The sequence below is a fragment of the Oreochromis aureus genome, linkage group 11 (genome assembly GCF_013358895.1).
Source record: "Oreochromis aureus strain Israel breed Guangdong linkage group 11, ZZ_aureus, whole genome shotgun sequence".
Taxonomy (NCBI): domain Eukaryota; kingdom Metazoa; phylum Chordata; class Actinopteri; order Cichliformes; family Cichlidae; genus Oreochromis; species Oreochromis aureus.
In genome coordinates, this window is record NC_052952.1 from 15,788,933 (window position 1) to 15,804,619 (window position 15,687).

Sequence of the window (15,687 nt, forward strand, 5' to 3'; positions counted from 1 at the left end):
AATTACATATATAATAATAGGTGAATATTAAGACTGAAGTGGTTGAAGAGCTCTATTTGACTGAAAACTATATACTATAATTCATACAAGCACACTTGAGAAAACTTCCCCTTACAAAGTTCTTTTAAACTTATTAAACACATTGTACTCCTTTAAAACGGAATTCCAAATTTTTTCTTAATGTCATAACCCCCATTATTATTTTACATTTTAACATGGATTACTACCCCCTTAAAAAAAAAACAAAAAACAAAAACACATGTACTAAATAAATCAATAGGCTAGCATATAATAAATTTTGTTTGTTTATAAATGATATGTATGTATACTGATATGCATCATGCTGATAACAACAATGTTGATATTGTAAATAAAAATATTACATTTATTAATCATGTAAATTCCCTGCACCTCTCATCCCCAAAAAAATACCCAGTCCAAAGTTTAAATGTTGAATGTCATATTGACGTCCAAATTGTGGACCAAGTTCGGATGTTGTATAGACGTCCAGAATTGGTCATGGACTGACGGACCCAATATAGACATGACTTGCATGTCTATGGGACATCCAGTGTTTAGTGGGTAACTACAAAGGAATTGGCAAGGCTAGGACACACTTGTTGCCAACACAGTGACTGGTGAAGTTACTGTAGTCATCTAACCTGAAGAGCCTTGAGAACATGAACATTTTCTATTTTTGTGCCTTAACAACATGTTGCTGTAATTTCACAGCAGTTTGAAACAACTATGGAAAGAAAACACAATTTGCATGTATTCCCTTAAAAACAGAACTTATTCTTAAATAAGATGCTTCAGCTTATTTATTTATTTATTTATGTTTGATGTTTTTTTTTTTTAATTTAGACACAGACATAACACAGGAAATCACTTTAACCACCATAGAGTTTAGAGAAGTTGTAATTCTGACAGCTATAGTTAAAAAATATATTACAAAGTCACTGTCCTTACAAAAGCAGCACTTTCTGTTAAATACAGTGGTTTATCTTATATAATCTTAATAAATAAGCCTATGTTATTATTTAGATCAGAGTTATGTCAGCATGATTTTACAATTCTCCAAGATCAAAATTGGAAGTTATGAAAGAAAGATTACATACCTTTAGTAGAGCTCTGTTGTTGGTGTGGATGAAGCCACTTTTGAAGAACCCTGGAACAAAGTATGACAGGTTAATATAAGTCAAGCTAAACTTTATAAAAACAAAAAAGGAAAGGAGAAAAAAGAGAGCAAAATGAGAGTCAATGTGCTCATCACAAGCTAAAATTAAAAAATAAATATATAAAAAAGCAGAATTTCACTGCAAGCAAAAGACAGGGGAACAGTGTGGGGCTGCTAAGATCCGGTTTTGCAATCTTGCTCGTATAACTTCGACAGTTAGCTGTCTCGTTTTGGTTTTTGACCAGTGTAAAGTTACAAAATCAATTTGAGGAAACCCACAAGCAATAAGACATAATAACATAGAGTCGAACATACTATTTAGCTTGTTCCATGTGTTCCTGATGTTTTTGCTATGATTCTCTATGAGCATCCACATCAGATTTTAACTGACCAAAAATATTTCTCTGCTATCTAAAGCTTACTTGTGAGCTTTAATTTGATATCCCTGAACTGAATTCACATCAGTTTAGATTTATTTTTTACTAAATCATTAGTAAATTTAAAGAAGTTTGTCTGCCTACTGCAATGTAAATACTAGATGATAAACATGTAACTTACACCTGCTGGGTTAGTTTTAACCTTATTTTTAAATCTTAATTCAACTTGAATGTCATAGTATTTATTACTGTTACCTCACATCAAGAAGCTCCTGGGTTCAAATCAACCATCTGACCTTTCTATGTGGATTTAGCTCTAGTTCTCCCTGTGTTTGTGTGGGCTCTTTCACAGTCCAAAGACATGCAGTTAGTGGGGTTAACTTAACTGGTGATTATACAAAGTGGGCCATTTATATGGATACAGCGTAATAAAATGGGAATCGCTGGTGATATTAAAGTCCTGTTTGTGGCACGTTAGTATATGTGAGGGGGCAAACTCCTCAAGATGGGTGGTGACCATGGTGGCCATTTAGAAGTCGGCCATCTTGGATACAACTTTTGTTTTTTCAATAGGAAGAGGGCCATGTGACACATCAAACTTATTGGTAATGTCACAAGAAAAACAATGGTGTGCTTGGTTTCAACGTAACTTTATTCTGTCATGAGTTATTTACAAGTTTCTCTTTGTGCACAGCCATTGACATGTCGAAGAGGTTAACACGTGAGGAGCGGATCGAAATTGTGTTGATATCTGGTGAACGCAGTAACTGGGTCATTGCAGCAGACTTCAATGCAAGACACCCTACGAGAGCACCCATCTCCCATGCTACAGTTAGCAAACTGCTTGCTAAGTTTCGTGAAACTGGTTCAGTGTTGGATTTGCCAAAATGTGGACGCAAGAAAACTGTCACTAATGAAGAAACATCAGTGGCTGTCCTAGCTTCATTCAGCAAGAGCCCACAGCGTAGCATTCGCCGCATGTCACTGGAGAGTGGCATTATTTTTATTTATTTATATAGCACAATTCAACAACAAGGTGATTAGTCGAACATCCCCAGATATTAGCTACTCACAAATGGGACCCTTACAAACTCCAGCTACTGCAGCATCTCAACGAGGATGACCCAGATCGGCGCACAGAATTTGCAGAATGGGCAAAACAAAAATTGGAACAGGACCCTCAGTTCACGCAGAAGATTTTGTTCAGTGATGAGGCAAACTTTTATGTGAATGGTGAAGTTAACAAACAAAACCACCGCTATTGGTCTGACACTAACCCACATTGGATGGATCCCTCCAAGACTGTTGGAACAACAAAAGTGATGGTTTGGTGTGGTATATGGGGCACAACGATAGTGGGTCCATTCTTCATCAATGGAAACCTCAAGGCCACTGGATATTTAAAATTGTTACATGATGAGGTGTTTCCCTCTTTATGCACTGAAGCTGGCACGTTCCCTGAGTTTTTCCAGCAAGATGGTGCACCACCACATTATGGGTGCCAGGTCCGAGCATTCCTAGATGAACAGTTTCCTGGAAAGTGGATTGGTCGTCGTGGGCCAGTTGAATGGCCCCCAAAGTCTCCCGATCTGACCCCCTTAGACTTTTATCTTTGGGGTCATCTGAAGGCAATTGTCTATGGTGTGAAGATACGAGATGTGCAGCACCTGAAACTACGGATACTGGATGCCTGTGCTGGCATTTCTCCTGCGGTGTTGCTATCAGTGTGTGAAGAGTGGGAGAAGAGGGTTGCATTGACAATCTAACACAATGGGCAGCACATTGAACACATTTTATAAGTGGCCAGGTAACTCAGAAAGATCAGAAATATAATTAATATAACATATACCCATATAAAATACCAAACAATGCAAAACAGAGTCTATGCCACCATTTGAACTATAGCTTAGTGCTGTCATGCATTACAGGTAAAAACTGCCCTCTTGCCTCCCTCACCTTGGATCGTCGGACATTCTCTGGTCAATCTTTCAGCTCCCCCCACAGCTGTCAATGATGCTCACCCAAACACCTGCAGCTCTCCACCTGCCTATAAAAAGACCTACAACTGTGTGACCTGTTTTCCTCCCTCCTGTGAGCATTTTAAGCACTTGAGTTCTGTCCTGCACATACATTTCCCTGTCAGACTTTTTGTAAATAAAATCTGTGTTTTGCGTCTCAGTCTGTTCGTGTCTGCTTCTGTCTCTTTGGGTCCACGTTTTCATAGCAGCCCCCAGGCCAACTGTGACATCAGTTAGTTAAGAGTGAGAAAAAAAAATTTGCATTCATGTTTGCAGTTTTGTCTTGTTATACAATATTTGAAATAAAAACAAACAAACAAACAAAACACTACATTTTTGGAAATGTTTGTGGGTGTTTTCTTGTTTGTTTGGTTTTATTGTACTACTTACACTACTTACGCCTTAAAGTATTAAGCACTTTGAGGACACTGTTGTTGTGATTTGGCACGATATAAATAATATTGAATTGAGTTAATGAACAGAGAACCACTTCTTTTGGCCAGAGGAGGACTGCATGCTGGGAACACAAGGAGAGATTACCTTAGAACTCAGGTAAGTAAGGAACACAAGAAGCAACTAAGCTGGACCTGGTTACTACTCTAAAAGGCAGATAATCTAGCAGATAATCTAGAGGAGACTGGATGGTAGAGCTAGTCCATTTGTACTGCTGAGGATGATGAGACCCAGGTGATCTGGCCAGGGAGTGAAAAGGCCCAAACTCGACCCAAAGGGGTGGAGAGCACCTTCCCAACCCATCCTGGCTCAGAGGATGAGAAAAAACACACTTCATTGTTGGGTCATTGCTAATTGCTAAGGAGTTAGGAAAAAGGTGGATAGGGGTAAAGACCCCTACAGAGAAACCCCAACAATCAGACAGCCCTCTATGAACAAGCACTTGTGTAACAGTGGGAAGGAAAAACTCCCTTTGAACAGTAAGGAACCTCTGGCAGAATGAAGCTTGGGGAAGGGAAGGCCATTTGACATGACCAATTGGGGGTGAGTGACTGCTGCCGTGCTGTTTTCAGAGAGAAACACCTATGTGAAACCTGAGCTCACACTGGATTTTCTAGCCATTAATCTGCACTTCTGTTACTGGCTGTGTGTTTCTATAAATATCATATAAAGTTATTAGATTTTTTTAAAAACTATTTTACTGCTGGGATCCTGTGTAACTCCTTTCCTCCTGTTGTCAAGGATTTGACCTTAAAGATTTCAATGACAGCAATAAAATTCACTCCAACCATTACTTATCCCAGCTGACCTGTACTCATTTTAAAAATTAATCCTAAATACTGCAGTACAACAAAGGACTTTACTAATGAACACTGATCATAATCTTTAGCTGATATAGCATTCTCCGTTCGTTATCAAAGGAAGCAGTTCAACAAGAAGTAGATTTTATTCCAGCAGTGCTGCAGTGTGGTGAATTTAACAAACTGCATTTGTTAAATTTATGAAAGCTATATAAATATATCAGGAGGTTATGGCGTGGAATGGAAAATACAGCTACAATAAACATTTATATGATCTGCTCAACTTTGTTTCACATCTTAATTTATTATTCAAATGAATAGTTGCTGGTTGCTCTTTTGTTTTGGAAAATTAGAACAGCTCTTAAAATGGCCGCCACATAGATACTTACATAGATACTTCCAGGTTACATCTCTGAGTCAGGAATCTTCCTCAACAAAATGGGCTATTGGAAAGCACCCACAGACCAGTGGGAGAAGGGTGCACAATAGTACAGGTCACCTTAATATAGACAGAAGTTCTTTACTGCTGTCACTGCTGTTATGCAGTATATTTTTAAGCAACTTTGAAAGCCACGGTGGATGTTTTATTGTTTCATGATGCAGAAGTATGTCAATATATATGTGACCAATGGAGTTATTTTTATTATTTTAATATTTCATATTTATAGGAAAATAAGCAAAAATCTCACTGTACCTCTTCTTACTTGAGGCACATTGAGTGTCTCCGGGGAAATAATATATTGATAATAATAACAAATTGCAGGAGGCTGATGATTCAGAATGATTTGGCTTCACTAAATCATAACATTACATACGTTTGAAGTAAGAACAAAACTTTCAGCAATTATGTGTGTATAAACTCTTGATTTACAGCTTAGGTGAAGTTCAGAAGTTGCAATTCTGGGCTGATTTTTACTTCACAGGACTGATGTCTGTTATTTGTGGAATGTTTAGCATATAAACATCTCCCTCTGCTGGTCAGTACTATTAGTGCGTGTTATGTTATTGGATAATTAGAAATTATTATCTGGTGTATTATCTCGATTTTTCATCAGTTCCAATCTTTTATCAGTTCTTTCATCAATTCCAATAAATTATAATTTAACCAAGAAAGACATTTTTAATCCCAGCTTTATAGAAACAATATCAGTAGTATTCTCTTGTGGTCTGGTTAAATTTGGATTGCATTCATCCAAATCAACTCCTAGTAACAAATTATTAAAGTAATTTTCTGAATGGCATTTTTGAAGCATTCTTACTTCATTTGGGGGATTCCAGATAACCTCTAATTATCAGTATCAGGTTATGATCAGACAATCCAGCAATCAGGTTTAAATACTTTAGTAATAGACCTGAGAGAATTTAAACACAAATCCAATGTGTGTACTTGCCAAAGTAATAATTCTTTTAGGTCCTTTAATTACTTACATTAGATCAAATTGATCAGTAGTTTGTTCAAGCTTTCTTTCTAGCTATACTGTCTCTCCAGCTAATCTTACAATCATATATTATAATGTTTTTCTTAAATTACATTATTTCACATAGTTTCTATTCTATTGAATTCATTTTTTTAAATATAGCACCAGATCACAACAACAGTCACCTGTTGTTGTGATTTGGATCTCCAGTCTGAATCCCCAGCAATCAGACAACTACTTTGAGCAAACATTTGGCAACAGTAGTTTGCTATTAAATGCTCAGGGACATGGATATCCCCAGACAATAGCAGGTAAATTGTACTGTTTAGCAAACATGTTCAGGTATTCTGTGTAACAGGTTTAAGCTCCAGCAACACTTGTATAATAAAGAGCAAACTATATTACATTATATATTTTGGTGTTTGCTTGTGATGAAAGCCAAGGCCTGAAACACGCTGGCATGGCTTAAGCTTACCTATCTACATTGTAAGCAGTTACATACGCTATTTTGGGGCACTTGATAGATTTTTCACAATTCTACTTTTTCCAGAAGAAAACAAACTCTAAATACCAGTAAAAACTGCTGGACATAGGTTCTTGTGGTCTTATAATGATGGAGCCAAGACAGTTTATTTTCAGTAACTTTTAATAATAATAAAAATAATAATGATAAAAATAGAAATATGCCAAATAACTTCAAACATAAATGATTATACTGAATGCTGAATAAACTCAACGTCAAGAACGGGAAAAAAAGTCTTAAATGTGTAGTGATGATTAAGATGGAGCACAGAACAAAACCAAAACGATAATAATTACAGTTTCAATTAAACAAAATACTAACGAAAGCAAGCAAATATGTCTCCTTTTGACAATATAGGTTTTGTGAAACATTTCAATATATAATACTAGAAGTTAACTTGGAATTTCATAGGGCATATATGGTGGATGGACACATTAGGTCTCTCTAAAACCTAATGAGACACAGTCAATACAAAGGTGATTATTAGTTCTCAAGAAAACCAACAACTGGAACATAATGGAACAGAACGTCTAATAAAACGTGGCTTCCTCTTATCAGGATAAGAAATTGTGTGAATGACATTTTGGAAAGTCTGTAATAGGAACTCCTGTGGTTTATGCAGGTATTCCATAAACCACAGACTCAAAATCAATAAGCTTCACCATTAGCTGGGTTTGTTACAGATTTGAGACTGCAGTTTTCTGGGACATCAGACATAAAGAAAAGGTGACATGGGACAGTTGAAGACAAATGACTCTGTTTCTTTACTGACTGTGTGTTTCCTGTTATTTCATTATAATTTCAATTGCTCTAACAAAAGAATTGACCAAATATTGTCAGGTCTGCACTGGCAGACCGTGTAGACAGGAGAGAGAGTGGAGACGGAGTAGAACAAAAAGCAAGCCTTTTATTTTTGGCTGCATAAAATACAAACTCAAAGAAAAGGGAGACATAGAATAAACTAGCAAAACCAAAACTGGGAAACAACAAAACACTACGTACATGGAACATGAAGGTGAGACACAAAGGGAAACTTACACTATAAATACACAGCAGGATGATCAGAAAAGACGTGGCAGCTGGGGAACACAGGAGGAACTAAACATAACAGGGCAGTGGAAGCAAAACTGAACACAATGAACACAGGATGAGAGAGTGTCAAAATAAAACAGGAAGCAGGACAAAAACTAAGACACGCAGGCTTTAGACTGTGACCAGGGAAGAAACAGACACGGGGACATAAGTGACTGGGGAGACAGAAAGGGGACATGGATCATGGAGACTAAAGTAACTAAACGAGAAACCTGGAACACAGGGAAGGTACAGTGACAGAAAACTACAGACTAGAAACTATAAATATAACATAAGCAGAAAACAACTAAAAGAACCAGAACCATGAATGGCACCAAATCAAAGAATATTGATGAAACCCTAAAACACATAGACACTGACCATGACAAATATGGGACAACAAAATTTCCAATCATTATCACATTCACTAAAAAATAACTGTATGTAACATGAAGACACCCTTTCCATTCCTCTAAAATATGCTAAAGTTAAGTACATCAAATTACTGACCGTACAATATGTTTTTTCTTTCCTTTAAAATTTTTCCTTTAAAATTTTGAATTGATGCTTTGGTATTACAGCGTAATTACTGGTAATTAAGCAAGTTTTTAGATCATTTGAATTACAAATTAAATTAAGAATTAAGGGGTCTGGTCTTTATGGTGCTTCACTTCCCTCTTAGAGATGAACACAGCGACCCCTTGGACTAACCCATCCTCTTTTATCAGGTTCTGCTGCATGAAAGTGGTTTCCGTGGGTCATTTTAGTGAATACATGCTGATCCCAGTGCAGTGCAGAAAAGACCATGACTCCAAGACCACCTATGGCTTGGATGGCTCAGAATGATGTAATTCCTTAATGGTACCTAAGTATCTTGGTATGTCAGCTAGGCAGCTTCCAACCCAGTGTCAGGTGATCTTAGTATCTGGCCTTTATAGTGTCTTGTTCCAAACTTTGGATGTGTATATATTTGTAAATACATCTCGTGGTAATGGGCACATTGCTGAGTGTACATGGGAGCCATATGTTGGTGGTGATGTCTCTTTCAAACTTAACTGCCATTCCACAAGAACCTTGGCTACAATGTAAAAAGATTAACTCTGGGATGAGGGAAACACATGCTCTTTTTGTTCCCAAAAGACACCTAAAGAAAGAGGACTAAACTCTAAGTCAGTACCATGGTAACTAGGACACTAAATGTTTATCTTTAGAATCCTACGATTCCTCATACTGTATTAGTCTCATTGTACCCAACAGCACAGCCATAGTGTTAATCTTGGAACACAGAAACCTTGGTTCAACCTCCCTGTCCTATATAATAGTAAATATTTTATAATAAATGTAAATATAAGAAGAGATTAATGTGAGGAGGGGAATTGAGGACATGAATTTTGATTTAGGTTATATTTAAGAATATGCCTATATAAAACTAAAGACTAAATAATTATACAAAGCTGCTGCTTTGTTAAACATAACATAATAGCATTGATCTTATACAGAACATTAATAGGAGATAAGCTGTTATGCTAAATAATTACTATAAAATCTAATTATTCACATGGTGTTGTTGTAAATGAACATACAGACCAAACAGGTTATACTCAATAGATAGTGTTTAAAGTTTCACTTTACACTTAACCAACTCATACTTGTTAAAGGTTAAAAGAACCAGTAAAATGAACCAGAAACAGAAACATATGTAATACTTATTTTGAAATTACTGACTCACTCTTTTTTTCCAGGAAGTGACATTTTACAATCACTTTCAGCTCTGTAATGATACAAACTTAATACAAACTTAATGTATGACTTAAGAAACAAACAACATTAGCAATTTCCATTAAATTAACATTATAAGAGCAGCAAAATGGGTATAATTATTTATTAAACCTTTTTTTATATATATCAAACAACACAGGTCTAGAAAGATTTTCTCTGAAGTAATATTGTTTCCTTATGGTTCTTTGTGTCATTAACAACCTTACACATCAGCTTTCAAAGCTGAAATGTATTTGTGCTAACTGACTTAGTATAACTGAGAGCGTTTCTCCTCTTCCTGGAAGGCAGTCTCCATTGCAGCTAGAATGGATTTGCAGACTTCTTTCTTAAAATCTTTGCCCACAAACACATACAGCAGTGGATTCAGGCAGCTATTGAGAAAGGCCAAATTGGTGGCCAAAGGGATCCCAATGACACCACTTGAAGTGTCCATTTCTTTCGCCAGCACAATTAGATCCATAATGTAAATGGGAGCCCAGCACAGAAAAAATGTGATGATAATGGCAACAATGATCTTAAAGGGGCGACCTGACTTCCTTGCCAGTGTGTGGTTTCTTCTGAGATGATGGATTATTACAGCGTTACAGGAGACAATGACAGAGAATGGGACTGCAAAAAGCACAAGGAAGCGGGCGATGATAATGGGTGGATAACGAAATTGTCGCAGTATATTGGGAGATTCTGCATTATAGTCATCAGAAATAGCGTAGCTGTTCAAGCAGAGAGTTTTGTTTTCATTCTCACACGCTTGCTCTGTGTCCATGATGATGGAATATGGAAAGCCGATCATCAAAGCCACCCCCCAAACACCCAGAGTCACAAACAAGGCCTTACGTACATTTCGGTTGTTCTGAGCCCAGACGGGCCACACTACAGACACACATCTGTCTGTACTGATCACCACCAGAATGTAGACACTGGCAAACATGTTCAGAATAAGTACCATGGTGTTGAGCTTGCACATGAAGTTGCCAAAAGGCCAGTGGAAGTCTAAAGCAAGGTTTATTACATTGAGGGGTAGAAATGCTACAAAGATGAAGTCGGCCACAGCAAGGTTGAGATACCAAACTGTGTTTACTGTTTTCTTCATCTTGAACCCGGTCACCCAGATAACCAGTCCATTCCCAAGCACACCAAGGAGAAATATCAGGAAGTGAAAAATGATAGACACAGTGATGAGAGACTTTCTAATCTCAGGAGTAGTTGTACTGATGTGAATGCAAGAGTTGTTGGTTGAGTTACTGTTGGTCATCTCCATCATTTTCTTGAGACCTGCGGTATTAACATAAAAAAAAGAACAGTATTAATGTATGCCAAAGTCAGTTTTAGTTTTTATACTCAATTTAATTACCCTTACATCACTACTTGATGTCAAATACAAATTACAAAGAAAATGAATCCTGTTGATATAAGCACTTAAAACATATGTTGCTAAAACAACACAAATAATGTTGAGTGTTTAGATTGAGGTAGTAAAGTGGATGTAGATTACAACACTGATGAGCCCAAAATAACCTCAAGAAGAGCAGCGATGATTTCAATTCATGAGTTGATGTAAACAATTAAAATCAGTTAAAGTTATCCAATGTATTCTCTCATCTGTTGGCTCTCTCTGCAGTACAGTATCACTTCCTAATACAACACCTAGTGGTACTGTTCTGTAGTTTATCTGTGTAAGCCATTCGATGACAAACTTTTAGATAATGCCTTATTTTATGCTCTAATCTTCATGTGCTTTATTCATTCATGTAAATATTGAAAATGACAGCTTCAGCATGGCATTTAATCTATTATTAGACCCAATTGGCTTCTCTCAAAATGTAAAAGAACTCCCCCACCGCTTTAACATCACTCTGGATCCTTTTCTGACATATGACATGGCCACCCATGGCTCCAACACCATTGTGAAGTTGGTTGATGGTGGTGTTGGATGCCATCTCCAACAACGATGAGGCGGCCTACATGGACGAAGTAAAGAATCTGGCATCATGGTGCCAGGACAACCATCTCCAGCTGAACGTTGGCAAGACCAAGGAGCTGGTGCTGGACTTCAGAAGGAGTCAGCACAGAGACTACAAGCCCATTATCATCAATGGAGCTCCAGTGTAGAGGGTGCAGTCCTTCAAGTATCTCGGTGTCCACATCTCCTCAGACCTGACATGGTCTGCCCACATTCAGGTCCAGACCAAAAAGGCTAGGCAGCGCCTGTACCACCTACGACAACTGAGGAAGTTCAGGGTCTCTCCAAAGATCCTCAGGATTTTCTACACAGGCGCTGTGGAGAGCATCCTCACACAGAACATCACATCCTGGTTTGGGAACAGCTGTGTTAAGGACCAAAAAAGCTCTTCAGAGAGTGATCCGTACAACAGAACGCTGCTGCAGGATTGCTCTCCCCCGCTTCAGGACACCTACACCAGGAGATGCCGGACTAGAGCAGCGCAGATACTGAAGGACCCGTCCCAATACTGGCAACAAACTGTTCCAACTTCTGCAATCCAGTAGAAGGTTCCGCGTCATACGGGCAAGGACAGAGAGACCCCCCCCCACACACACACACACACCCGCCCTCCCACATTATCTATAATTGTACATTTCAAATTCCTGTAATTTTAAATATATTTAGATTGTCTACTCTGTAAAATAGTCAGATTGTCTATTCTTATTTAATTCACCTAATGTACAGAATTCACCTGCTTGCTGCATACATGCTACTACTGCACATTCACCTAATGTATATGTAATATATATAATGTTCTTCCTCTACCCCCCCCTTTTTGCACAAGTCGAGGAGCGTGTCAGGTTACATTTCACTGTGTGTTATACTTGTATAACTATGCATGTGACAAATAAAGAACCTTGAACATTTAACTGTAACTGTAACTTCTTTAAAACCTCCTTTCGTCTGATCATTTCCTAGTAACATTTAAATTTACAATGATGGATTACACTTCATTAGGGAATACATTTCATCAAATAGTTGTCTTTGTAGGGGTCAGGAGCAGTGTGTACTCGGCAGCGGCCAGGATGTGTCCCTGGTGGACTGAACCCCAGCTACCAAGACTAACAATTGGGACATGGAATGTCAACTCTCTGGTGGGGAAGGAGCCTTAATCCCATTGAGTTGGTGTGCAAAGTTGAGAGGTACCGGCTCTATAGTCGGGCCCACTTCAACGCAGGCTTGGGCTCTGGGACCAGTCTCCTAGAGAGGGGCTGGACTCTGTCTCAGTCTGGAGTTGCCCTTAATGAGAGGCGGCAGGCTGGGGTGGTTATCCTAGTATCTGCTTGGCTTGCTGCCTATACATTGGGGTTTTTCCAAGTGGAAGAGAGCGTTTGTACCCTGCACCTTCAGGTCTGGGAATGGGTCCTGATTGTTGTCTGCGCTTATAGCCCAAATGACCCGGCCTTCTTGGACTACCTAGACGGGCTGCGACTGGGAGGAACGGCTTGCAAGAACTTAACCCGTGTGGTGTTCTGTTACTGGACTTCTGTGCAAACCACAGGTTACCCATAACAAACACCATGTTTGTACATAAGGGCGTCCATAAGTACAAGTGGCACCAGGACACTCTAGGCCACAGGCTGGTGATTGATTTTGTAATCATATCATCAGATCTGCGGCCGTATGTTCTAGACACTCAGGTGAAGAGGTGTTGAGCTGTCAACTGATAACCACCTGGTGGTGAGTTAAATCAAGTGGCTGGGGAGGATGCTGGAAAGACCTGGTATCCTTGAACATAGAGTGAGAATGCATTGGGAATGCCTGACAGAGGCCCGGTCTGCGAGCTTTTAACTCCCACCTCTGGCAGAGCTGTAAGAGCATTACGAGGGAGACGGGGGACATTGAGTCTGAATGGACCATTTTCAGATACACCCTTTCAAACACAAACAAAAGTAAATGATAACACATATGATGATGAACTTATGACGAAGTGAACTGGAAATCAGGGAGGGACAGATGCTGCTGGGGCGGGATAAACATTGCTCTGGACTTGTTTGGTGCTGCAGGCAGGCACTATCCAGGTACAGAGAGAGAAAATGTGGAACTCTTGGTGATGTGTAGCATTGTATTTTGGAACTCACATCTACGCTTAGGTTTTTGTTTATTTGTTTAAGTAATGGAAATTTCCCACATCCTTAAAACTACAGACTCTCATTCGTTCAAATTGTAGAGCATTTCAAGTGGATTATATGGACTAGGTATGTTTAAAATATATAGCATACTTGCAATAAAATTTTTGGCTTTCAAAAATACAACTCAAAATATTTCATGCATAACATAGATAATAACATGCATCTGTAAAATGTTTCTCAGAGCTATTATTTTTAATCAGTCATATTTGATGTTGATTGTTAATTTAATTTAGATAGTGAATTTTCAGGTTTACTTCTGTTATATATTCCTCATAATTAAACAACAAGAACAAGTACTCAGATGTCTTGTATTTATTATGAAGGTATAGTTTGAAATATAATACTTTTGATTTTGATTTTCCAAACACATTAAGTTTTTGTACAAAGTATCAGTATCGGGTCAGTATTGCCGATACCAAACTGAATTTTCCTTCAGAGTTACTCGGATCGAAAAGGAAATCAGCGGTATCGCACATCACTACCACAGATCCTGGAGTTTTTGCACACCGTTAAATGCAATTTGTCCGACCCACACAAATCAACTCTGGCAGCTTATAGGTGCAGACGTCCCGGGTTTGAGCTCCAAACGGCCTATTTATGTAGGGCCCAGTCTCTGACATTTTATATTCATTTTACAGTGAAACAACTTTGAAAAAATCCAGCGTTGGGAGTGGAAACTCGAAAGAATTTAAAAAGTCAATGAAATTCACTCTGTGTGCGCACACAGCCGAGAAAAAAAATGCAGAGGTGCTTTCATTTTGTTCAAATCGCTGCATAGAAATATGACTAAAAGCACAACTCTAAACCATCTGGTCACTCTAAAAAATAAAATTGGCGGTCTGTGAAGCAACCCACATCTTTATATGCGTCGTGTATCGGGATTCTTCCCGTCCCTCTGATGCTCCAAATTCAGTTATGTGTCCTGTTTCAGAGAAACACCTGTATTATTAAGTTTCATAAATATGTAGGGTCTTATCTAAAATCCAGGGTGAAGAAGGTCTACGGATAAGAGCCAAAGATACAACTGTGCGCTCACAGCTTTGAGCCATCCACGCACGTACATCTTAAAGCGTAAAACATAAATGAACATTCATAGCAGCAACTATCACAAACGCAAGAGACACAAAATAAGTTTTGCTTTTTCAGAATTAAGTTTAACACAATTTGCAGTAAATTGCTTCCGTAAATTAGGCAAATCGCGTGTGATTCATATGCTCTTCTTCCAAAGCTCGATAGCTTTTCTTAACTTAAGTGATTGAAATTTATTTACCTCAGCAGCTCAAGATACCGGATGTCTTCATCTTCCGTCTGTCAATTAAACAATCAGTGATCCGTCTTGATGATCAGAAGCCTGCACTGCTAAGCATCATAAAGCCATTCACTTCTTACATTACCACTGACCACTGTAACTTTTGCTGGGAATCCAACTTCCTCCGGGGCAGTGTATGTTCAAGTTAAAAGGCTAATAGCTATGAAATCACCGCCCACTAGCTAATCAGTCCTCCAGAAAATAGCGCATCTATGGAAAATTCCTCTGACGTCCGTGCGCTGATGGGGTCTAAAGATTTTCTGTTTCCCTCGTGAGTACTGCTATAGTTTCTGTGTATGGTTCACTGCTACAGACATTTGCTATTGTGTTGGTGCACGTCTCATCTAAATCTCACAACTCATCAAAACATGGTGCACTTTTTTCATTCAGCACCAGAGGGGCACAAAGAATAAACGTTCTTTACCTAAGTAGAAGTACAGATTTTACATATACTACACACATTTCTACCAGCTATTTTATGTGCAAAGCTAACTGAACCTGTTTACTATATTAATATGATAAAATTAGTACATGAGAATGCAAAGTTTTTTCCACACCTAAACAAAGTGAGTACAATCAAGGGTTAAAGTGAGATTTCTCAGGAGAAGATTTGGTAAAGGAAGATCAG

The 15,687-nt window shown here is 38.3% G+C and overlaps 1 protein-coding gene across 2 annotated transcripts; it reads right to left on the reverse strand.

Annotated features, from left to right (window-relative positions):
- Positions 1 to 6,998: 6,998 nt before the first annotated feature.
- LOC116331030 (chemokine-like receptor 1) lies at positions 6,999 to 15,364 on the reverse strand. 2 transcript variants are annotated; one of them, XM_039619948.1, is made up of 3 exons: positions 15,021 to 15,364; positions 14,606 to 14,672; positions 6,999 to 10,888 (listed from the first exon to the last, which is right to left on the reverse strand). In XM_039619948.1, the coding sequence occupies exon 3, from the start codon at positions 10,875 to 10,877 to the stop codon at positions 9,864 to 9,866; it is 1,014 nt and encodes a 337-aa protein (XP_039475882.1). In that variant the 5' UTR covers positions 10,878 to 10,888; positions 14,606 to 14,672; positions 15,021 to 15,364; the 3' UTR covers positions 6,999 to 9,863. The 2 variants fall into 2 exon arrangements, with proteins under 2 accessions (XP_039475882.1, XP_039475881.1); XM_039619947.1 differs by lacking the exon at positions 14,606 to 14,672.
- Between the last annotated feature and the right edge of the window lie 323 nt (positions 15,365 to 15,687).

What these genes read in the sequence shown, in the direction of transcription:
- LOC116331030 (XM_039619947.1), bottom strand. Translation starts at nt 10,877, where the DNA reads ATGATGGAGATGACCAACAGTAACTCAACCAACAACTCTTGCATTCAC.